The 25,920-nt window shown below is 37.4% G+C and overlaps 1 protein-coding gene across 3 annotated transcripts in view; it reads left to right on the top strand.

Moving 5' to 3' along the window:
* Positions 1-25,920, top strand: part of ADAMTS19 (ADAM metallopeptidase with thrombospondin type 1 motif 19) — a 156,133-nt gene that overhangs the window by 12,674 nt on the left and 117,539 nt on the right. For all 3 annotated transcript variants that reach the window (XM_087741948.1, XM_087741949.1, XM_087741950.1), the window contains exons 3-4: positions 17,322-17,487; positions 25,443-25,615. In XM_087741948.1, coding sequence (XP_087598074.1) covers positions 17,322-17,487; positions 25,443-25,615 — 339 coding nt within the window. The remainder of the gene's footprint in view (positions 1-17,321; positions 17,488-25,442; positions 25,616-25,920) is intronic.

Here is a 25,920-nt window from a genome sequence, read left to right on the forward strand (position 1 = left end):
GCACATGGGTCTGAACAATGGTAGCTCATTGGTATGCACTATTTGAGTATTTTACACGGATGAATCAATTTAAACTTGGGTCCCTTGTATTGGTCTTTTTGGTACTAGTCTAGGTGTTTTGTCTAATGTAGGTTACATAAACAGTGCTGATATTTTCCGTTTAGATCTCCTGCATGGGACTCAGTATAGAGTGCTTTGTGCTCATCCTTTGTGTACTATTATATTTTTGCCTGCATAAAATAGCATTTCAGATTCTGATGGGATTAAATCGAGGCTTCCACTAAAGAAACAGGGTTAATGCAGTTTCATTAGCTAAAGGTACAGCAGTTTGATTCATAACCACCAAAAAAGTGGTTTTTAGTCTTACAACAAGAAGTGCTGAAGTGACTCATGCTACATGAAAATGCTCTAAAGAAACACATCTTTACAAGCACTAAGTCTTTAATTTAATCATTTTATCCATAGGTGTTATGTTTCCATAGGTTTTGCTTTTTCTTGGACGCGTCATGTTTAGCTATGCAAAGGGACTTATACAATATTAATAATTACTGAAATGTTGTTATATAATAAATGATTTGGAATATCACTAAACAAGTTCATTATAAAGGATTTTTAACTTCAGTTTTATGGAATAGAGTTTTTTAAATCCTGGCTTACTTTAGAGAAGCTGTGGCATTTATTCTGGAAAGGCAATATGGTTGGGGTTGTGAATTATTTTTTTTTTAAATAGTAAATCAGTGGTGGTGTTCCAATATAGCATGTAATTGATGAGCAAAACCAAGTGATTGTTAACATCATGCTTCACTCGGTTATGACAACATGATAGACGTAATTTACACGTTAGGTGGCTGTTTTAAAAATGGATTTTTATGCCAGATCTGCTTTGAATTGTGCAAGTAAAGGCCTCTATTATGCTTGTTAAAGTATAATTGTATCTAGGTTTTCAGTTTGATTGTAGTTTATTTTATTGGTCTATATTAGTCGTCTGTGGTTGGTTGAGCATGTTGTTCCAAGCATACTTTTTAAAACAAATAAAATAAGGCTTTCCAGAACATTTCAGGTAACAGACAGGAAACATCCTCATTCATTAGTCAGTTGGTGCACGCACCAGTGATGGAGTTGAAGGCATGCAACCACATAAAGCATCTGTTTAATGTATGATTGCGTGTGGGACAACATGAAGATCTTTGTCCGTGGACTTAAGTGTTTGATACGTTTGGATATTTTTCCTTTGGTGTAGCAGCCTTGGTAGTTGGTTAATGATTCCTTTTGTAATGGTAGTTACTTCCTTTAGTTCATTTGGGAACTGTGCTTGAATCACGGTCAGCTCTGATCATTGTGTTTTTGATGAACCAAACTGAAGGCATGGCCATTTTGAGTTGCTGTACTATTACTGTGTCTTCCAGCTTCCTGAAACATAGGCCTACATGAAAATGAGAACCCATAAAAATGAAAAAGTAATTCTCTAGCCCACATAAGGACAAATCAAAATATGAAACCTGAAGGCCAGAATACTGGGAGACCACTGAAAGAACTTCTTTAAAAAAAAAAAATCTGGTTGTAGTTAACAGTTGTCAACTTGTAACTTAATGTTAGGCAAGGGTTCTGAGCAAAAGATACTTATTAATTCAGCTTATGTCATTGGAATAAATAGACAACCTTTAAGGCTTTCTAGTCCTTCTTCAGAGCTTCTGTTTCTTCTGTAATAGAAGCAAAACTGCTTGAGAGATAAGAAAAATTGCAGAATCTAACTAGTTTTAATAATAAGTTCAGCCTTCTGAGATAAAGAGTAAGAGCTACTCAGTGAAGGGAGGAATGACCAGAGAGAGACCAGTAATTTATTACATGGTGGGTTGGCAGAATAGGTGATGTTTTCTTTTGTGACACAGTCATCATTGCTAAAAAATCTGTATTGCTTTAGGTATCTGAGGTTGAAAACATCACATTTGTTTTCTTAAGGATTGCCGAGTGTATCTTGTGTGCGGTTATGGATATTCTGCACATTTAATAGCTGCACCACTGACGAAGTCTGGCTTGCCAATAGCTGTGTCTCTATTCTTACTGATATTAGTCAATCCTTGCATAGTTACTTGGAGCAAATGCATACAATACAGATTTTTGATTTAAGTTAGTTTAAAAATCAAGTTTTTTCAGTGAGTCTTTTACCCAGTGTGTCTTGAAAAGAGGTTTTAAATTGACTGTCACATGTGTAATGTAAAATTTGACTTCCCATTTCAACAATGGCTTGTAGCACTTGGATCAGAAATGCTAATTTGATTTTAAAATTTTATAAAATAAAGTCACCTGTGCTAAGAGTAGTAGGTTTTCTCTACCTCATAAACTTCCAGAGTGCTGCATAAGGAAAAGAAATAAGACCATGACTGTGGTAAGTCTGGATTTCTTAGTTTATAGTTTCTAAGTATAAAACTTAGGATGTTAATAATTTTGAATTTAAGATTTTAAAGATATATCTGTGGAATACTTTTCTTGAGTGAACATGAAACTGTGTATGTGAAAGAAAATGGAATTTCATGTACTGCAAACTCAAGTGTCCAGATCATCTCTATATTGTATAGTCTCTGTCTCTTCCCTCTCCTTTTTTCCTGCTTTGTTTAAAGGATGTAAAGCCTAAACACTTCATAGATTAATAGATGTGTAGCTGTGGAGAATGTGTGTTCAGAATCTGAGTAGTTGCAATTTAGTAAAAAAAGATGTTTATTTACACAGTAGTTTTAGCTGTGTAACTTGGTAACAGGAAAAAAAAGAGGCATTTGAGTATTTATGCTTCTGTCAAACATTTTTCATGCATGTGTGTTTGCCTGCAACTGCAATTGTTTGTTTTGCAGATGTTGCAATTGAAAACTAGGCTTTAAATTGTGGTTTATGTCAAAATTTTAAAATATAGCCACTAGTTTTGAATGTCTCAGGTTATTAGTATTCAGCATATACATATACACTCCCCAAACTGAATGCAAGTTAGTAATACGTGAGTATAAATATCTTGGCCGAATTTATATTGCAAATCAGTGACAGAACAAGATTAGAATTCAAAACTTAAAACAAAGACAGAGAAAAAGTAAATAATAGAATTGGACTAGGATTTAGAGATTGGGACAGTATCAACTTAGTACAACGTCACAGCCAAGTACATGTCCACTCTGTGAGAAGTGATGATGTTGATGTAGGCAGTGGCATAGATCAGCTGTTATTACCAGAAAAAAACAAATTCCAGCAGAACAGAGCTGTAGGGATTATTCAGCCTAAACTGAGGAAGTACTGAACGAGCTGTTATCTTTCAGAAATTGTATGCACAGAAATGTTCTATTATTCATGCTGGATTGCAGCGCCATTGTTTTTTTTTTTTTAATACCTTGAGCAAAGATATTTGAGTAAATTTTCTTACTTTCTGAATGTATGTTACACCTCAGTAGGATTATGTACATTTTTCATTATGTTTTTTCTCTTTATTTGCATACATCTTTTTGTTGTATTCCATGCCTCACTTACTGCCCACAAGGACCACCAGGTCTATTTCAGCACATCTGTTCACCATCCATCTAACCATCCATCCAACCATCCATCCACCCACCCACCCAATGGGAAGTCCATACTAGTGCAGGGGGTGAATCTGTCCTAGGGACTGGACTTGGCATTCATCCTTGCTGAATTTCCTGAGGTTCCTGCAGATAACTATGTATAAATATATATTTATACATATATTTTATATGTATAGGTTGGATGGCACTAGAGTGAGGTCATGTGAATGAGTGGTATCTCCATGAGACCCACATTTCCATCATTCTGTGGCTTCAGTAAAGATGGTGGGGCTCTTGTTGGCTATCCCTGTTCCTTATGTTTTTATCTAGCTTATAGATGACATTCTTTGTCCGGTCATACCTCTTCAACCCCTGAAATTCTAAATTATCTGAGGGTTACGAGTATCTGTAGTGCAAATCATTAGGTAACAAAATTATCTTCATGTGACACATTGAGAATAAGTTATCTGCAGTTAGACAGAGTTGGTTTAGCTGCCATCTATTTTTTAGAAAAATAGACTATACAACAGGAATTTAGCTTTAGGAGTTTGTAATTCATATTTGTTACATTTCTATTTGAAGCATTTGAAATAGTGCTTAGAATTGCCTTATGGTAGTAGTTTTCAATGAATTATTATTAAAGATACTGCAGTTACCTCAAACTGGAACAGATTAGACTTGTCTCTATGGAGAGAAAGAACAGCATACACACATCTAGCTTGTGGGACAGTCTGTGTAGCGTAGTGATTGTTTATAAAGGTTTCTGTAGTTGTTCCAGAAAGAGCCATCTTAAGAACTATAGGATTTCACTCAGCATCAGTGTCCTATTTACCTCCTTTTAACATTTAATATTTTGAAATTTGACTTATGGTGCACTAGTGATTTTGAAATTTTTTATGTATGTTTAAATTATGCTGTGCCTTCTCAGTGCAAGACTTAAAAGAGTTTGGGATGAGTTCTGCATTTTAAAGCATTGAACCTCTTCCAGTGTTTTGACACAACTAATTTGACTAAAGCAAACTACAATTAAACTATACTTCTGGGTAACTGCTGCCAAAAAAAGACTGTACAGTGGAGTCCATTTACAATGTGCTGTTGAAGCAGTAAATCTGTGAAAAGAATAACATACGTATAATTTCAGTAAACTTCTTAAAGTTTGTTTGGTTTTTTTTTTTTTAAAAGGAGAATCTATGAAAGTTTACACATGAAGTTGTGATGAACCTGCTGGCACATTACTTAGGAGAAACAATTTTCACCACCATATCTAGCTAGTAACATGTTGCATGCCTTACAATACAGGAAAAGTAAGTAGCATCAAAGACTAACAGGTAAAACTAGTTAGATCTAGGAAATTGAGACGAAAAAAGGTATTTTTATGAAAATAGAATGTCAGATGTATCGATGACCTTAAAATAACAAGTTAGAAATAACAAATGGTGTGAATTCTGTTATCCCTAATGATTCTGTTATGTGTTTGACTGCTGTTCTGTGCTTCCCACTTCTTAAAGACTTCATTCTCCATGTGAAGCTGTCTGCCTTTCAATGGAAGGTGTACCTTTGGTGTAACTTGGTATGATCATTCTGAAGTTCCACTCTCACAAATTTAGCTAGCAGAGTGAGAGACAAGTTTCCAGTAAATTTTGCCTATTTTTCAGTGTGACTTTTGTTCATATTATTGTGGAGACAAGGCAATGTTTTAGATGATAAAGAGCATATTCTTTTTGATGATTCAGTATTTTCAAAGGAAAACCCCCTCTTTTGCTGGAAAGCCCCTGGGCAGTTCTAGTCATGAAGAACCTAGCTTGGATGCTTTATATGAACAGGAGGTGTGATTGGAAGCAACATCTGGGGAGTTGACTTTGGTGTAGTGGTAAATTCAGAGCTGGAAGGCACAGGAGAATTAAACAGACCAAAGGCTGGTGTAAGTGGCTTCTAGTGTGACTTACTACCTCTATACCACATTTATAGATTTGCTTTATAGACTGATCACTTAGCTGTCAGTGACAGGAGGAGGAAAAGATTGTGTGTTTGCTGATGACAGGATCATTATGAGCCATTGGGCATGATACGGGTGTGAAAGATGCATCTAACTGATGAAGGACATTTAGTGGCGATAACAGAAACTTTATTCTCATTTCGCAAAGTTGCAGTGAAATGATAGCTGAAATATGCCTTGCAGTTCCGTTTGCTGATGTTCAGAGAGAGGAATTCAGTTGCGGCTACAAGGATAATTATAGTGGTAAGCCTGTTTCATCAAGCAACAGTCAAAGGCTGGTGTGTTTATCATCACACAGCAGAAGCTGCAATACAATATGATTACCTTTTAAAAAAACACTGAAGTGAATATCAAGGAGCCTGGAAAGCTGGCCAAGGAGGAAAACAATGTAGACCCAGGATCAGACGAATCTAAAATAATGGCCATGAATAAATTAAGGTTAGAAAATTGGAAGGATTTCCAACTATTAGAAGAGAAAAATCTGAACCAAATTTCAAACAGGAATAGTAAAATAATAGAGCAGCAGTTCTATTGAAACTACTTTAATTAACAGTAACAGCAAAGAAATACAAGAAATCTAGGCTGACAAAGGATCTATGTTGCAAGGGTAAGTGTAAGAAAGCCTCTATTTTATGAAGTCTTGAATGCATAGGGGGCTGGACTTGACCTGTGGATCTAACACATGTAAAATACAAAGGCAATTTGTATTCTCTGTTCTAGACTGTTTCTTATCCTTCATTAATTTTTCAATACTACAGGACTTAAGCAGTGAGAATTAAGATAGTATAATGAGAATAATGAAATAATGCATGCTGCACATGACATAAAGTGAAAATAGGATTTGATTTAGCAAGTTGAGTTTAGCTGAGTCTATTTTTAATATTTAGATGAAATTTATAAGCAAACCTGCAATTTCACAAGTGATGTATAATTCTCTTTCTTTGATTTCCTGGCTAGAGTAAAAAGATTAAATGGCTTTTTATGGCTTTGAGACAGTAATAAGAAAACTGAAAACCCATTGTCCTAGGTAAGTCACTAGAGGAATCGGCCAATTGTTCTCGGCTGGCGCTTCTTTCAAGACAACGTCATTTGTTCAGAAAAATGTGCATGGCCTGTGTTAATACCAAGTGCTCCAATAAACACTGGAGAAGTCTAGATGATTCACTAGGTAGAAAGTGGTCGTTTCCTGCTGGGGTTTTCTCTCACAGAATACAGAGCTTTTTCGTGTATTGAGGTGTGTTTTCCTTTGTCACAAGTGCTTCTTAAGTTTGGGGTTTTTTTGATCCTTTAAGCCACAGCTTAATCAACCAGAACCTGTGCAAGAGCTTCTTGGGCAGGGGAAAGGAAAGGGGGTTTAAACACATAATTTCGGCATTTGACAATTGGTTTATCAGTTCTACTGAATTCTTCTGGAGATCAAAGGGCAAGTGTACAGTAGCTGAAAATGCACTGACTTTTCTGGAAACAGTGGCACAAGCTGAACAAGTTGACTCCATGAATGATGTGACAGTATTGTTGCAAGAGTCTATAGCCAGTTGATATTTCTAATAAGAAGAACAGAGAGTAGTTGGCATGTGAAGACATGGTCACTTGAACCTGATGACCAGCCTGTTACATTGCACAGAAAGCTGTGGCACTTGGAGGGACTTGTGTCAGGTTCATGAGTTTCACTGCTGATGGCAGGGACTGAACATCTGATTTTAAAACACCACCATGAGTTTAGGAAGCACATTTTGTGCTTTTGTCTAAAAAAGGCACTTAAAAGAAATGAGAGAGATTACAATTGATAAAGCTTATGTATTTTATTTGCAATTTCATTTTGTGTGTAGTGAATGCCTGTTTAATAGTGAGTAGCATGGTGAGTGCTGCTGGGTAATAACATAATTATTTTCCTGCATCTATGTGGATTTTTCAGAGAGTGAAGAGTGTTGTGTTTCTGTGTGTGTATAGTCATTGTAAAACACTATAAAATGGCAAGAGAAGCAAAGGTAATAAATACTTCAGCATTTTAATGTTATTCTTCAAAAATTACAAATTTTTAAACAGTGTCTCCTTAAGATGGTGATCATGAAAGATGGATATACTGTGCTGGAAACTAGGGAATTTGTCCTTGCTCTGAAACTTGTGTTAATCTTTAGCAAAAAAGCATTTTGTACCTTTGTGTTCACCTTTGTGTACCAATTCATAACACACCCTTTTAGGTAATATCTTGATTAAAAAGAATCTTAACCATACATCATGTAGGCTAAAGCCCATTTGGTATAAAGTCCATGAAATATAAATATGATATATCTTCATTACACAATTATTATGGTGATCATGTATTGTATCATGAGGAATATTTCAATTTTTCATCTTTTGCATGGATTGTTGTGGATTTAGAAAACTCCATGAGACAAAAGAAAGCAAAAGAGATGAGAACTTTTATGGTAAACCCAGATATCACGGGACCTATGATAAAAGTGACAATGCTGAAACAAAAAACAGATGTGAAACATGGAAAAGGAGATAATAATGTTGTAGTGATACAGATAGGTTTTTGACATAGATCCTTGTTGATATATGTGCCTTTACAGCTTTTCCTTTGCTTTATTTAAAGCTGGAATTAATTGAAACACTTTAAAGCTTAGTGTTATTAATGAGAAGTTTATCTGTAAGCATTGAAAAGCTTTTTTGAAATGCTTGGAAAATCAGAGTTCGAACTATCTACCCTTATGTTAATCTTATAATATCTGGTTTTGTTGTTTTATCACCTTATGATAGGTGTGCAAAATGCATCTTCTACCTTTAAAGACATTGTATTGCAACTGTCCAGACAGGTTACAGCTTGAGGATTAATTATCTCAGATGTGACATGAGAATTTCCCAAAGTGCCCTACAAAAATTCTGAGAGTCTTTATCTTGGAGGTGATCATTAGAAGCTGCAGACTTCATGGCCTAATGATACAAATTGTACAAAGCATTTTTGTCTAACTTCCAATAAAGTCTAAGTCCATCACAAAGAATACATTAAACAGAACTGGGACATTTCTGCAGATGTCTTTTGCATAAATTAAAAATACATCCCAAATGTGAAAAGCTAACCATGTAACTTAGGGTATTTATACTCTGTAAATATGGAAATAAGCCTATGTAGAATTTTTTGTGTTTTTTATATCTTAGAAGTACAACCTGCAGTTTAGAGATATATGTTCTAATCTTAGAGGTTTACCTTCTAATCTCCAATTTTTGTCTAGGGAAGAGAAATGTGAGCTTCTCATTCAACAGATTGGCACTATTTGGGACCATTTGGGTGAGTAGGTTTTTTCAGAGCTATGGCATTCTTGCAGAGAATGTAGCCTGTCACCAACTTCCCAGTTGAAAGTCAAATACCTTTTCTTAGCTTAGCTGTATTTGGGCAAAATGCCGTTGGAAGAACTCAAGTCTTTCAACAAGATAGGCTGCACGTCACTGAGAACTGAATAACTAAAATTCAGAAGCTGAAACGATCATGGGAAGCTTGTAGGCAAAGAGTTTGGAGCATGGCTATGAAACAATATGTTGCTGGTGAGATATTCTTACCTCCAAGTAAATTTGCCGATTCTCCACTGCTCTTCAGTAAGTAGGAAACTGAAAGGTATAGAACCCTGTACAGGCCAGATAAAAGGTTTTCTTTTCTAGGTCTGGCAGGAAGAGCTTTCTCCACAATAAGATGCATTTTGTTTTCACTTGAAAAGCTATTCTGAGTTAAGTTTTTTTAAAGAAGTTAATGTAGCACTCATGTTGCAGAGCTAAAAAAATAGAATGTCCGTTTGAGAAAAAGTTAATGTTGCTGTTGGAATTTTATTTTGGCAGTGCTGCAATACTTGCTATCCTGGATTTTTTTTTTTTTTTAAGTTATGACTTAGCTGCACATATAATAAAATATACATGATTTCTAATGGAGCTGATTTAACTTTGATTTGGAACTTTTAATTTATAAGCATAATTCAGAAAGAAGAGGGAAAAGTTGAAGTAGGATTCATAGATTTTCAAAGCATTTTTATGAAAAAAGAAAAAGGGTTAATTCTACCTGTATCTTTTTGCAATTCACCATATATAATGTGGTATGTCTTAAAATGGTATTATTTAATGTTCCCTGGTAATCTTCAGAGTGTACAACTATACTGAATTGATTTAAAAATCAAGTGATAGTTCATGTATTCCCAGCTGGGTTTCATAAATATGAAATGTTTTAGGTATGTGACCATTAACAAATATTCCTAAGTTATTAAAAAAAAGGAGTTACAGAAGTGTCTACTAAATTGCTAACATGTTACCATTTTAGAGAATGCCTGATAAAATTACAAGTGATGTAATTTACATCCTTCAGACTAAAATGTGCCTTCAATATCTGTTGTCTTATAATGGCAGTTGAAGCATTAGGAAAATTCTACCTTGCATAGAGGCAAGATGCCAACAAGTAGCTGAATGGCAGTGCCTTACGTAAAGGAATGATTTCTTGTTCTTCACATCACCTGCAAGAAATATGGGCAGTCCAGCTGGCCATGAGAGGAGAGGCACACTTTGGCAGTGGAGGCAGGCAAGAAGTATTGCTGGTAAGAGTGTAGGAGATTTTAGGGGTGGAGGTTTTATTGAAATGTGTCAGAATATGCAAACCTGTTTCAGTTTTGCATGCTTCACTATTCTGCTTCATTCGTATCTAACAAAAAAGAAGAAATCCTTTTGCATGTGCAACATCAGCTTGTTTTGATAAACGTAGTCATCAACTTAAACATCATGAGAGCAGCATCCTATAGAGAATGGTTTTCCTAAAGATTCAGGGTAGTGTGTATCTTAAACCAGACTGGAAGCAGAGGAGTTCTGAAGAGTTTAAAAGCCATGGAAAAATTGTTTCTACAGATCTTAAATCTGGGGGCCAGTACCTGAATGCATGCTTTTAACTCAGTAGTCTCTGCATAACAGTCTGAATGTTTTTCCTCTATCACGCCTATAAGGTATGGCGTTGTGCATATATGTGTACTTCCTTAGGGCGCAGTCCTACCATTAAAAAAAAATCCCAGACAGGATTAGATTGAATGCTGTGTTGGCAGCTGAAAGCCAGTCAACAGAGATAATACTGACTCTCTCCCTACCGTGACTTTTCCTAAATCTATGCAGCAGAGTGGAGTGAGCAGGTAGATAGAGAAAACCTCTATGAGAAGTACAATGTATATGCTGTATGTGCAAAGCCCGGAAATGCAGTTAATTGAAGACAGAAGTTGTTGGCACTTATGAATTGTTTCTTCAGCCTTCAGCAATGAAGGTACTTAAAGATGGAAAGCTGTAGTGTGTTTGAATAACAAGAACATGTGAAGTTCTTACCCTGTTATTTACGCAGTTTGAAAAGTTGTTTGAGCTTGCTTTATTATATGCATTAGTAAGAGCTGGAAACTTCTATTTTCATTGTGTTTCAGCTGAAGTCAGGTCCTGATAGCATTGTTAGAATCATGATACTAAATGTAATCTGGACTTTTAAAATCATGGAGGAAAACCTTCTTCAGAGTGGGATACCGATATGCAAATTAAAGATTTTGCCTCTTTAGTCAAGAACAAATCTTCAGTTCTGGGACATTGTACAGATAGTACAAAGTCTAAGATTACCAGAACGTGTTTCAAAACTAGTAAGTATAGAACTAGTAAACAAGAATTGTCTTTTCCACTGTACATTGAAGAAAACCTTTCATTTTTGCACTGCAGATGACATTAATATTTTGGTGCTGATGGTTGTAATATGCTTATTAAACTATATGTACATTTTCTAGATTTGATAGGGATGCATTTTTCTTATGACAGTATTGCTACTTGCCTTGGGCAGTATGGTGGGAGCATGAAGAAGGACAGTTTTGTACAGCCTGTCCTTCCACACTGTGTGCATCTGCTTCACAAGACAGTGGAGAGTAGACTTCAGGGAAAACTTTTATTGAGGTCATGACATGGCAACTCTATGTCCATTTATTACTGATATCTAGTTTAAGATGCCTGTTGAATGGATGAAGAGACAAAAGAGTAGTGAGGAAACAGGAAAGGTGTAACATGGTGGCATTTTACTTCAGGTAAGAATTAGGAAATTTTGAATTTACTGCTTGTTTAAGGGAACGCACCATTATTAGGTATGCCTGTGTCCATGCAAGCATGCAGCTGGTAGTAATAACCTGCAAGAGGGGGACAGGTATGTAACTCTGTACAGATGGCCTCTGTGGGATGACACCAGGGACTGCCCTGTGCTGGCCACAGCCAGGCTGCAGCGGGCTCCAATGGACCTGCCGCAGAGAACAGCTGAGCCCCTTGTCAGGATGGCAATGCCCCTGGGAAAAGGGAAGGGTAAAACGCTGCCCAGCAGTGTGAGGAGTGAGGAAAAAAGTGAGAGAAACATCCGTGCAAACACCAAGGGTAGAGGAGGAGGAGGAGGAGGAGGTGATGCTCCGGGTGCAAGATATCACCACTGCAGGTCCTCCATGGAGGACTCCAAGCCAGAGCAGGTGGGCATGCCCTGAAGGACACTGCAGGTTGTGGAGAGCCTACACTGGAGCAGGCTTATCCTGAAGAACTGCAGCCTGTGGAGAGGGAGGAACGGTAAAGTGTGAGGATGAGGGAGCACCAGAGAGAAACTGTTACATGCTGACCGTACCCCCTATTTCCCACCCACCCTGTGCCGCTCAGGCTGCAGGTGGAAGGTGGTGTTTTCATTTGTCTTTGTTTCTCACTATCCAAATCTGTTTTAACTAGCAATAAATTAAATTTATTTTCTGCAAGTCAAGTTTAATTTGCCCATGATGGTAATAGCTAAATGATCTCCCTGTCCTTATCTCAACCCATGAGCTTTTTTCTTAAATGCAGATGACACCAAGTTGGGTGGAAGTGTCGATCTACTGGAGGGTAGGAAGGACCTGCAGAGGGACCTGGACAGGCTGGATTGTTGGGCCGGGGCCAACTGCATGAGACTCAACAAGGCTAAGTGCCGGGTCCTGCACTTGGGTCACAACAACCCCATGCAATGCTACAGGCCTGGGGAAGAGTGGCTGGAGAGCTGCTTGGTGGAAAAGGACCTGGGGGTGTTGGTTGACAGCTGGCTGAACATGAGCCAGCAGTGTGCTCAGGTGACCAAGAAGGCCAATGGCATCCTGGCCTGTATCAAGAATAGTGTGGCCAGCAGGACCAGGGAGGTGATAGTGCCCCTGTCCTCGTCACTGGTGAGGCCGCACCTCGACTACTGTGTTCAGTTTTGGGCCCCTCACTCCAAGAAGGACAGCGAGGTGCTGGCGCGTGTCCAGAGGAGGGCAACGAAGTTGGTGAAGGGTCTAGAGAACAAGTCTTATGAGGAGCGGCTGAGGGAACTGGGGTTGTTTAGCCTGGAGAAGAGGAGGCTGAGGGGAGACCTTATTGCTCTCTACAACTACCTGAAAGGAGGTTGTAGCGAGGTGGGGGTCGGTCTCTTCTCCCTAACGAGAAGAGTGATAGAGCGAGAGGAAATGGCCTCAAGCTGCGCCAGGGGAGGATTAGGTTAGATATTAGGAAAAACTTCTTCACCAAGAAGGTGGTCAAGCATTGGAACAGGCTGCCCAGGGAAGTGGTTGAGTCTCCATCCCTGGAGGTATTTAAAGAACGGGTAGATAGGGTGCTTGAAGACATGGTATAGATGGACTTGGCAGTGCTAGGTTAACGGTTGGACTCGATGATCTTAAGGGTCTTTTCCAACCTTGACAATTCTATGATTCTAATGAAATCTTATTTTCTCCCCCTGTCCTGTTGGGGAGAAGGGTGGGAGAGCAGCTGGGTGGGTGTCTGGCAGCTGGCCAAGGTCAATAACCACATTGGTGAATTGTTTAGTGATTGAAATATTTTGCTTTGACATGTCAAGCTGCAGGATTAGAAACTGCTACTACATAAGCGACTAATGATAAACTGTAGACCACTGAGACTCATTCTTTGGAAACTACTTTGTTTAAAAAAGTAAAAAAGCCTTACTATTCTGACATTTCTTTGAAGTCTGTTTTATGTCATCTGCCTTTATTATAGCATTTGAATGAATCTCTGTGATGAAAATGACACAACATATTGGTAAAATGCTATTTCATAAGTTTCTTGTGGTATGTAAAGTCTTCTTTTTGACACAGTGTTACCTGTGCCCTATCTCTTCTCTGGGATATTAAAATGGGAATGACTTAATGTCTGACTGTAGTACATGCTTGTGGATATTCTTCTGTCATCCTGTTTTGGTTTTGGTTTTGGTTTTTTTTGTCATAATGATAGCAAGGGAAATATATTTTCTTGTTTTCTTACTTATCAATTCCTGTTCTTAGGAAAGCATATTATTTTTTCTTATATTCCTTTGCTGCCTTGTTTGTATAAATTCTGCAAGAAACAATATTATGTTCAAAATCTGCATTGTTTCAACTTTGAATGATAACAAGCTGCCACACTGACTTGGTATGCAAGGAACAGTATATAAGAGTTTAAAGAAATCTTTGCCAATCTTGACATTTCCTAGCTTGTACCCAGTATCTGGTAACTATATCCATAGGTGGTCTTCAGAAATTTACATCACTTTTATGTTTGTATAACTTCTTATGGTAATACAACTTTATTAGAAACAGTACTTACTTCAGGTTTTCATAGGATACATGACAGAATGTCAAATCCTTATATATGCTCCAAATAGGAAAAAAAAAAATTGCTCTCCTTTTAGGAAAGAAATGTTGGGCAGAAAAGAAAAGCATGAGTGTTCTGACATAGATGTTAGAAATAAGATGGCATAGCAGTTTCTATTTTAATGTCTTTTATCAGATGCAATTGCCCAGAATATTCAGGTATTTTTCATTCTTCATCTCTCATCTATGATATTTCCAACTGGATGTCAGAAAAAAAACCAGCTTTCGTATTTCAGAAGAATTATGATCTGCCTACTTTTTATCATTATTGGCATATTTCAGATGTGAATTATTTTTATTTTAGGTAGAACAAAAGGTTAGTTTTCATTCAGGGCTAGTGTTTCCACATGGCTTTTTTTGTGCTTGTTTCTTTTGAGAAAGTGAAAAGTCTTGATACGATGTGAGTGTATGTTGTGGGAAGCTTTCATTTATGAGGGCGTGTCCACTTTAAAATACATGTGGTGGATGTGAGTCCATTTCAGATTGTCCCTACTTAGTCCCATGTAATGCTTTACATCATTTGGTGAAGTCTGCCCTGTACTTATGGTCTCAATCTACTGCATAAAGTAAATAAAATGCAGAGTGAGTACCTAGTTCATCCTTACTTAGGAGGTCTGAGGAATTTTTTGCCAAATGAGGTTGCCCTGGGCTTGCACTCTACTGAGATGTACATGTGCTACATTTAAGTTTTGTTTTATTTCAGGTAAGAAACTTGAAAATGCAGGGATACATGAATGCAGGGGAGGGAAAGAATGGCATGTTATGTTACCTTTGCATGAGATAAGCCTGTATTTGGCCCCTGGCATCCAATATCTGAAACCATGTTGAAACTGTGGTGCTTTAATGCATGGCTTTGATTTTTTCTGCTTTCTGTGTTTTGTTTTATGGTAGAAGATCTTCTTAACTCCACTTTTAATGATTATGAAAAAATGAGGGCATGGTTGGCAAGGTATGGCTTCATATTCCCTTTTCTACCTGTGACATGGTCGAAGAGATGGGGAAATAGTCATGGTTTTTTTCAAAAGCAGTCAAAATGATCACAGAGATTATTTGGTTATCCAGATTTGTCTGAAAATTACCCATTTAAATATATATAACTGTGGTTAATTTTATTCAATAAACTTTACGTGAGTGTTCAGTTCTTTAAGTTCTGACTCAGGAGACTGGCAATAATTTCTGGAGTTCTCTACCAATGGATTAACCTTTGCTTTATGCAAGGAGCTGAAAGAAAACATAGAATGTCAGTGGTCCTAGCACAGCTTCTCAGTATGTCTAGTTGGCAATCTGAAGAACAGTATCTTAAAGCCCTGGTTTCGTTTCACAGCAAAGAAAATGAATACAGAAGAAATACTGCAAATGTGCTATGATCGAGTCTTTGGACAAGGTGGACTAAGGCCTTGTTTTTTGTAGGTGGACAGACGAAACCTGCAGCACCACGTGATGGGCTGCTATTCCTGTTCTATATCCAGAGTTTATCAGCATCTTTCATAGGCTAAATAGTGATTAAAAAAAAAAAATCTATGCCTGAGTGAAATTCAACATTAGACATAAAAATCGTATGAAAAATAGTTTATGCATTTTACTAGAACTATGCTTTTAAATAAAATTTCATTTAACATCATTTATAGTTTATATTAGAAAAGTTAATTGTTATGTAAAGGTAACATTATTCAAGGTATATAGAAGTGGTATCTGGTAGGTGTACCAAAGGTACCTAGCAATACATAAGTAGCTAATCTTTTAAATGTGTAACATTTAAAGCTCATGATGAAGATGAACGGACCTAAAAAGTGAGTACAAAAAGTAAACAGAACAGCCAAACAAACACAGCTACTCTTATGTTTCTATACAATGTTAATGATGACCTTTCAACATCTGTTCATCATTCTGCAGCTAGTGTAGCTGATTGAAAAATTAAATACAGGTATTCACATTTATTTGATGTGATTGTGCAGAGAGTGCAGAGAGACTCTGTTGGTTTTTTTTTCTTTTTAAAGTAATGCCCACTTATGTTTGAAGGAAATTGTATCTTGTATCACCTATGAAATTTAATTTTGTTTTTTTCCTTGGATCAGAATTTCTTTTTGATGATTTATGTCAGGCAGATTATCCAATGTGATAATGGCATCTACATAATTCCAGAAGAAACAAAATTCTTTTCTGTTTCTCTCCATTCATACTACATGGAAACACACAGAAGAGCTCTTTGCTTCAATGTACTACATTGTTTTCTTTCTGTAGCAAAACTGTTTAATTGTTTTTTAAATTTAGAGAATGAGAAAGTTAGTTTTGCTGATGACATTTTCTAGGAGGAAAAAACCCACAAAATCTTGCTGTTTCCAGCTTTACTCTTGATAAGAACTTGTATGTGTTGGCAGCTTAACAATTTGAGTTGAGTTAGATTTGTGTGGTATTTATATGAATATGTTTTATAGTATTCTTTTTAACTTGGCCACACTCTTGTAATATCTGGCATGTTAGCTTTTTATGTATGTTTGTGTGTATAAATACGTTGGGGTGGAGGGGGAAGCTAACCAACTAAATGGCTGTATTAGAATGTGTTTCTGTTTTCCTGTTTTAGCTGCTGGCAACCAAGGATGGATTGCTGCCTTTTTTTATACTTTTTTTTTTTTTTAATTTGAAAAAGTGTAAAAGGAGTATCACAGGATGTCTTCTCCAGTCTTTTCCAGCTTCATAGTTGTTCAGAATGTATTCTTATGCCCTAAATTATTCCTGTAATTTCATTAAATGTAGTTATCTAAAAATGCAACAACACACTGAGTAATAAAACTAGTGTATAGAGTTTTCTGTACATGCTGTACATATTTAAATGACCCCGTGGGTCTCCCAAAGCAAACTTTTAACATTCCAGATCTTTTACCGTGCATCTGCTACTGGCCTGCAGCCACCCACCCACACAGATTTAGTTGAAATGAAATTTATTCTAGTTCACTTAAGTAGAAGGGCTTGTAAAATATAAAGGTAGTCACCTTGCTGCTAAGGTTACTAAAACAAAGGGTTTTCTTAAATGGAGTTTTGTGAATTTTTTTCTTCTGCAGGACTGTGCACAATTTCATACTTTCTTAAATTCTTATGTGTTCCTTTTGTTTTCCTTTGCAGATGGGGTTTATACAGATTAATGAGGACTTCATATTTATTGAGCCACTCAATCGCACTTTGGCTGTGACAGGTCATGCACACAGGGTGTACAGACGAAAAAGGTCCATAGAGGAGAAAATTACTGAAAAGCCAGCTTCTCAGAATCAGTACTGTGGTGTTGTTACAGGTAATATACAAATATCACTGAAAAGATCTAATGTGGAAGACATATTTTTAAGATACGTAGATAGTAGTTAAAAACAACCCCCAACAAAAGCATATGTTATTATTCTTGTAGCTGTAACTTATGGTGGACTTTGAGGTAGCACGCTGAGACTGCTGTTTCACTTGTCGGAAGAGGGAACTGTCCATTGAGGAACAGACACTGCTTCTTCATGTTCAGTTATACTTGAAAGTAGAAATCTTCGGGTCATTTTTTTACTTCAACTTAATAATTATAACCTATTTCTTCTGCTCTGTCTTTGTAATTGCTTAATTACTTACTACATGCAGTGCTTGTAGTTAATTTTCTGTTATAAAACAGCACGGTTCATCCCAGTTTCAGTTGGTAATAAGTCTTGAACTTTCAGATGGGTCTGACACTGAATTGAAAAGATTTTTATAATAGTGCTCTTGTTCTATAATTGACACTTAGAAGAACTGTATGAAACAATCCTAATGCATCTTCCTAAATGGCAGGTAGAAGAAGTTGTTGAAGTAGAAGGGTTTCAAGAAAAATTTGGCACATGGTGATGTCTTAATAGTTTTCAGTGGAGAGGGGAAAAATGGCTTGTGTGAAAGATTACTTTCTGTTGTTCCTGCTTCATCATCAGCTCCTCTTCTTCAAAGGATAGAGGACATCTCAGTCTTTTGACCTCAGCATGAGCTGAGGGTGTTTTTAATGTTGTTGTGAGAAATTTTTTTCCCAGGAAATAAACTAGAATGAGTGCACATTTATAGGCATTCTTTTCATGTCTCCTCATGTAGTATAAGTGAGATACTGGCAAAGTGGAAAGAAATAGCAGAGGTGCACTGATACGGCTAGGGAGATGGATTATATGAGATTTGGGGTGAGGCAGAAGGAACTGGGTTATTTCGAACAGGTAAAGAAAGGTAAAGGAAGGATGCAGCTGCAGCCTTGTAGTGCCTAAGGGGCTGCGGAGAGAAGATGAAGCCAAACTTTCCTTAGAGGTATGCTATGACAGGATGAAAGACAACAGTTGTAACTTGCATTCAAGGAAATTTCAATTGGGCATAAGGAAAAAAAATCTCAGCAAGAATGCTTAGCGCTGAGAGAGGTTGCCTAGAGAGGCTGTGGAATCCACATCCTCACACATATACAAAACATAGCTGGAAATGGCTCTGAGAGAGCTGATCTTACTTTGATGTTTGCCCTGACTGGAGCAGGAGGTTGGCCTAGCTGACCTCCAGAGATCCCTTCCAGCCTAAACTTTTCTGTGGCTGTGTGTTACTGAACATTTATATTGCTCTGTCTGTTTTATATGGTTACAGAATAAATGTGACAGTTTTGTTTTTTCCATTTTGGAAGTATTGTTTTTATAATTAGGGATCCATCCACAGGTTGAAATCAAAGATGAATTAGCAAAGCTAGGCTCTTTTTGTAGTTATTAAGAGGGATGAAGTAAATGACATGTAACTTCCTCCAGCAGGCTCTGTATTTCTCTTCTAGGCATTGTATTGCATTGCCACTGCTTATCTAAAAGTGAAATTTCCTATATTAGCAGAAGTTGTTCATATAAAGTAAAGCTGGTTATTCTTCCTTGTTAGTGATAAGTGAGTAAGAGGACACATACCTGCATGTATTTGGGAGTGAGAAAAAGAGAGAAAATGAAAAGTATGCATGATGTGCACACTGCGAAAGGGGACAGGGGCATCTGATAAATAGCAAACCATGATGTGTAGGAAAATAAGTAAAGATGCAAACTCTTCTGTAAGGGCATTATTTTTCTGTCATGTTCATTACCAGTCATCGTTTCACTTTCTCTTATTCTCTAAAATGGGAAAGTCGGCTTATTCTGTTCTAATAATCCTATGCCCAAGGCTTTGACTTGGTGCAAATAGTCTGTCAACAGAGATTCAAATATTTGCTTGAAATAAGTTTCATTATCTCTACTACCAGCCTGAAATTTCAAAATAACTCAAGCTGTGCATAATTGATTAGCATCTTCTGGCGTAACCTTATTGCCAGGGGGGTGTAAATATCTGCAATTTCTAACCGGTGCTGTTGTACTAGCAAGACCAGTCCCTCACTCTGCTGCTACTAAGCAGGACTGCAGTAAGTTACATGCATAACAGCTCTGTCTATGCTAGGAGCAATTTGCTGGTGTGACATGCAGTTGCTAATATCACCAAAACAGTCATGTTATGGACACAGGTGGATTGAAGCAACACAAATAAGCCTTTATAGAAATATTTGAGAACTTTAAGTCAAATTCTAAACTAAGTAGGTCAATGAAACAAAGATAAAACAGATGAGTATATGGGGCTCTCTGATACTCTCAGGTTATGCGCAGCTGCCTTTGGTAGAGTTGCAGCTGTGTGACACAGAAACTATTATCTCGGCAATATGGCAACTTCTCAGCAATATGGACCTATCTTACAACAGCATCTCTTGCTTCTACAGTACTTGTGTGTCAGAATAGGTGCTCTGGGACAGGTATTTATGCTGCTGGTTTTGAGCCAAATTGATCTCAAAGACTGGCTATCTGTCAAGCAAATGTGTATTGCCAGTGATGAACTGTGATTAGAAGGAATGAATGCCTGTGCTGGAGGTGTTGAAGGATCACTATTGGAAATAATAGCTTTTCATGCAGAAGTAGAAGAGGCAATCAAAGAAGGTGTTGTTTGATGTCCATTACTGTTGTGGGCTGGATTGTAAGATGCTACACAGCCAAATTTATTTGGAGAGAACAAAGAACTTGGTTTTGTGAATGGAGTGGATTTTTTCTTATTAATTAGGGGCAGGAGAGAATTGTACCAACACAAGCAGATGCTTTCTGGATTTGTGAGAGTGTGCGCATATATCCTTTTTGTTGAATGTTTGTGTGATTTATTTGCATATGTGAGCCAGTTGCACATACACAGCTGTCACACTCCAGACCTTTCTTTAGCACATGGCCCATGAAACATTTCAAAGCAACCGGTTCACAAGTGTGTTACAGAGAAAACGTGAGAGAAACAGTTGCTATTAGAGCAAAAGGCTACATTGGAAAACTAAGCTCTTTTCCCCCTACCTGATCTGAAGCACTTGTTCTAGGCTGAAGTTGTGCAGTGAACCTAACTCGCGGTAAAGGCATGAGGTACTTTGGGGAAAAGAAAAATAGTTGTCTTCTCAGATGGTCAGTCCTTTTCACACAGAGTGGTGAGTGAGAGCCCTTATCCAGGATACAGTAGATCTGAACTTTGAATCCCTTCTCTATTTGGGAGACTGGAAGCCCCCTCTTTTACTTCTCAGTTCTGGCAATAAACAATATACTGTTCTGATTTATGAGCAGATTGTGCTTATCCTCTTAGAGCTATGCCATTTTGCAGGAAAAAGCCTGCTAGTTTCACTGGGTCAAAACCAGAAGTTTGACTTTATGCAATGTAGATTGGGCAGACAGCCGGGAGAGCTGTGTTGGTTCTTGCTCTACAGCTTGTTTCCATGTGATAAATCACAAAATAAAATGCATAAACAATCTGGTTGATAGATCTATGAGATTGCACTAGATGGAGACTGATGCTGATTGAGGTATTGGTTTCCATTCCTTTGGTCAAAAACAAGTTGTCCCTCTGCATTAAGACATTTAAATCCCTATCCAAACTATAGTGGAGGTATAGCCTCTGGCTTCCTAAACTCCTGAATATTCCTTACCTCACCAGAACACTGCAATTTCCATATGGCTAGGGTACCCATTTTCTTTTCCCTGGGAAAAGAATGCCTGGAGAGTGATGGTAATTGCTCTGTAGTCTGGGCCTCCTGTGGATGTACTCAAGGAATGCTCTTGTGCCTGAGGACTTGTAAGTGTCCAGGATTCCTGTAGTCATAGCCTGTTCTTAATGTTGGCTCAGATACTTTATGCAACCTGTGGTTATAGAAGCTGGATTTTCATCTCTTTTAGTTTTTTGGGGGTGATTTTTGTTGTTTTGTTAACACTTATTGTTGTTTTCTCTTAATTGCCTATTGAATGTCAAATGTACTTGCTGCAGTATTCCTAGCCTTCTTGCTGGAGTGCTGGAGTATTTCTAGCTTTCATTTCAGTCAACTGAGTTTAAGTAATACATTGATATGGAATCTTCATATTTTCTATAGTTGCAGAAAACATAGAAGTCTTATTGCACTCCTGTAGCATTTATTTTTTATTTTGCCAATGTAATTAAATTTTTAAATTAATATAATCAAATTAATTATAATTTAATTATAATAATTAAATTTTTAAATTAAATTAAATTTAATTTAAATTAAATTTTTTTTCCAATTAACCTGACTTTTATCTTGTTAGCACATGCATTATTGATCTAGGTATGTTTTTTTTGCAGGACTTATTATCTCTTACATACTGTACCTTCAATAATGAGCAATTCTTTGGAATTTTTACTTATTTATGAGTATGCAAAGAAACAAATTTTTTTGCCTAAAGACTGTTTTGCCTGTTATCTGGCAGTAACCATGGCAGTTATTTGAATAGCAGTGGTACCAAAATTACTAATTCTGTTTATTTAAAGGTCTTAGGGAAGAGCTAGAATTTTCACATAAATGAAATCGCATGTGATGGGGAATTCTGCCAGCAATTTGGAAAAGGTTGTCTGGCCAAGAAGAGATTGCCCTTTGGTTTGTTAACCTGGCAGATATCTGAGGCAAATGATGGGCACTGTCCCTTGCAGCCAGCTTGTCTACAGAGTTGTGCAGTCTCCTCATCTACTGCAATCTTGAAAGACAGAGGTTTCAACAGTCTGTGCGACTGCGGTGACCTTAGCTTTTAGCACAATGCTGTATTTTATTGTGGACTGCTTACTGTCAATTCTGAATAAAAATGCACTGCTAACTAAAACTTTTAGAGAGGTGTGTTAGCAGACTTCTCTGAACAGCCATGCAAATATTAAATTTAAAGTTTTCAACCACTAGCTGCTGTTTTTTATAAAGAAATGAACAATGAATAAACTGTGTTGCTGGAAACTGCACTGGAATCAATCACTGCTCCTAGGAGGAAGGCGGATTGACCAAATGGCTCATGAGAGATCTTTTTTAATCCAAATGAGTTTACTATTTAAACTTAGATCTATAGCCTACTCTTGCAGCATTAGATGCTTGTATGGTAAGTCATAGTTGTATAGCTTATAGGGTGTGTTTATTTTGGCACAAATCCTGACACTGAAGTTTCATTAAAAAGTATTCTCAAAAGAGTGATGAAAACACACATAATGTTTTATAAACTAGGCTGTAGATCCACAGTTAGCAAACACAAGTAAAGCAAAAGGCTAGCTGTACATATAAGGCTGAGCAAGTGACTGAAGGATGAAAATGAGAGAGGTTAAAATTAATTTAGATAGCTTATGAATTTATAAGTTGTTTCTACTTGTAGGCAATCAAACACCAAATATTTATTTCTGCAGAATATATACTTACTTCTTTTAGTAAATTTGTATGCTTCTCAGTGTTAGTAAGTCTTACTTTGTCACCATTTGTACAGGAATCAGTTAGCTCTTCTAAAATGTAACAGGATGGACTAAATCACTCACATATATAATCTTTAACAAATGACTACAGAAGATAGACAACCTTTTTTAAGCATGGATACTTCATACTTTTTACATTGAAAACTATATATCTACATTACTATTTACATTAAATCTATGTTACACATATATTTATATTAAATTACATCTTCTTTTTCCACTGGTATCTTATATTTTAAAATTAATTTGTGAGTTCAGTGACTTTTAAGGGATATTTTTAGCACTTTCCTGAAGAGTGACTTATTTTTTAGAGAGTAGTCATGTATTATAAAATGAACTGCAGGAACTTTCCTATTAGAGATGAGACTGATTAATTGCAAAATATTTCCTCAAAATTTCTGAATATTTGGTTGTTTCCAGAACATGTGTTTATAATTGTCATCTCAAGCATCACTTTTGTTGTAAACAGAAAGCCCAATATTCCATTGTGGAAGCTGGAAAAAATTTCATTTGATTTCAGTGAGTTCAATGAGATCAGTCCCAGAAGTTTTATGTCCTCTCAAGGGGATCTAACAGAATTTGGCTATTACAACACAGAGTTTCATTTTATATTTTGTTTTAAATTAAATTATTTTAAATATAATCGCTTACTGCTATATACATATCTGACCACCTCTGGCTTGAACTGTTTCTGTGTAATTAGTTTTTCTTTTTCCCTATATACTGTAGTAGTAGTGGGGATTTTGTCGTGCTTTTGGAGGGGAAACTTAAAATTAACAACAGCAGTAACCTCTAGCTTACCATAAATGTAACATGTTTTCGATTTGGAGTTTTATGTAGGTTTAGAAGCCTGTTTCCAGGATTTGATTTTGTTGTTTTACTTTACCTGCTTGTAATGACAGCAGCACTGACTTTGAAGTCATGTTAGTAAAACTTCACTTTTTTGTTTCCAACAAACCTGTATAGAATCACACGGTCACAGAATCATTTAGGTTGGAAAAGACCTTTAAGATCATCAAGTCCAACCGTTAACCTAACACTGCCAAGTGCACCACTAAACCATGTCCCTAAGGACCACACCTACACATCTTTTAAGTACCTCCAGGGATGGAGACTCAACTGCTTCCCTGGGCAGCCTGTTCCAGTGTTTGGCAACCCTTTCGCTGAAGAAATTTTTCCTAATGTCCAATCTAAACTTCTCCTGGCACAACTTGAGGCCATTTCCTCTTGTCCTGTCACTTGTTACTTGGGAGAAGAGACCAACCCCCGCCTCACTACAACCTCCTTTCAGGTAGTTGTAGAGAGCAATAAGGTCTTCCCTCAGCCTCCCTTTCTCCAGGCTAAACAACCCCAGTTCCCTCAGCTGCTCCTCATAAGACTTGTGCTCTAGACCCTTCACCAGTTTTGCTGCCCTTCTTTGGACACGCTCCAGCACCTCGGTGTCCTTCTTGTAGTGAGGGGCCCAAAACTGAACACAGTAGTCGAGGTGCGGCCTCACCAGTGACGAGTACAAGGGGATGATCACTTCCCTAGTCCTGCTGGCCACACTATTTCTGATACAAGCCAGGATGCTTTTGGGCTTCTTGGTCACCTGAGCACACTGGTAGCTCACATTCAGCTGGCTGTTGACCGACACTCCCAGGTCCTTTTCCCCCGTGGAGCTCTCCAGCCACTCTTTCCCAGGCCTGTAGCATTGCATGGGGTTGTTGTGACGCAAACACAGTACCCAGCACTTAGCCTTGTTGAATCTCATACAGTTGGCCTCAGCCCATTGGTCCAGCCTGTCCAGGTCCCTCTGTAGAGCCTTCCTACCCTCCAGCAGATCAACACTTCCACCCAACTTGGTGTCATCTGCAGCCTTCCTGAGGGTGCACTCGATCCCCTCATCCAGATCATTGATAAAGATATTAAATGATATCCTATGTATCGTTCTCTGTCATCGATCTGAAATATTCTTTCATCTTTGCAAATCACTGAATTGTTCCATGTATTTTCTTAATATTGAATTTGTGGCAAATCTATATTTGTCGTCTTTTATGCTAACATACAGTTACATCGAGATGTTTTCTCTGTGATGTATGAAGATGGGCAGATTACAATTCTGCAGTTGCAGTGAGACTATTTCTCTGTCAAACCTAATATGAATTTAGTTTTCTCCCACAAACTAAACTAGGAGGAACATAGTTTTTTATAAATATGTTAGATGAAAGGATGCAAAAAATCTGCCTGACTTTATTTGAGCAGCTGGATAAGATTCTTGTTTTCTTGGTGTGAACTAACATTTATATGTAGTACAGGCCTTCAGTCGGAGCTTTAGCATTGGCAGTGCTAAACAAGCATGTATTAGTGTTCATAGCTGTTACATTCCACATAATGAGTTACACCAGAATCACAGGTAGCAAACCCTAGAAGTACTGAAGGGGTAGTATGAAGGATGAGTTTGTCAAGCAATGTTTTATCTTACAGATAAAAGAAAATCCAAGAATCAAAAAGTATCAGAAAGTGGAAGAGGAAAACGATATTCTTACAAGTTACCTCAGGAGTACAATATAGAAACTGTTGTGGTGGCAGATCCAGCTATGGTTTCATATCATGGAACAGAAGCTGCCAGAAGATTTATTCTAACCATCTTAAACATGGTAGGAAATTTAAAATTAATTTTGACGTTTTGCAAACAATGCATGCACCACAGGCTGATTTCATTGCTCCTTTTAATTATTCTGACTGAGCAGCTGTAAGGGACAGTCGGTACATGACCATCAGCAGGCTGTCAAGACTTACTGCATATGTTTTGCAGCATAAAACTGCGGGGCTGCAGACTTGTCTGTGCTGTCTGGTCTTACATCTTCAGCAATGAAGCCAGAAAGTGAGAGCTGAACAAGCCACTTTGTGGCTAGAAGCCCATGATGTTGTTGGGGCGGCTGGGGCATTGGATGATTCCTCA

The sequence above is a fragment of the Nipponia nippon genome, unplaced genomic scaffold (genome assembly GCF_047370975.1).
Source record: "Nipponia nippon isolate SJK-2023a ecotype South Korea unplaced genomic scaffold, ASM4737097v1 scaffold_8, whole genome shotgun sequence".
Lineage (NCBI taxonomy): Eukaryota > Metazoa > Chordata > Aves > Pelecaniformes > Threskiornithidae > Nipponia > Nipponia nippon.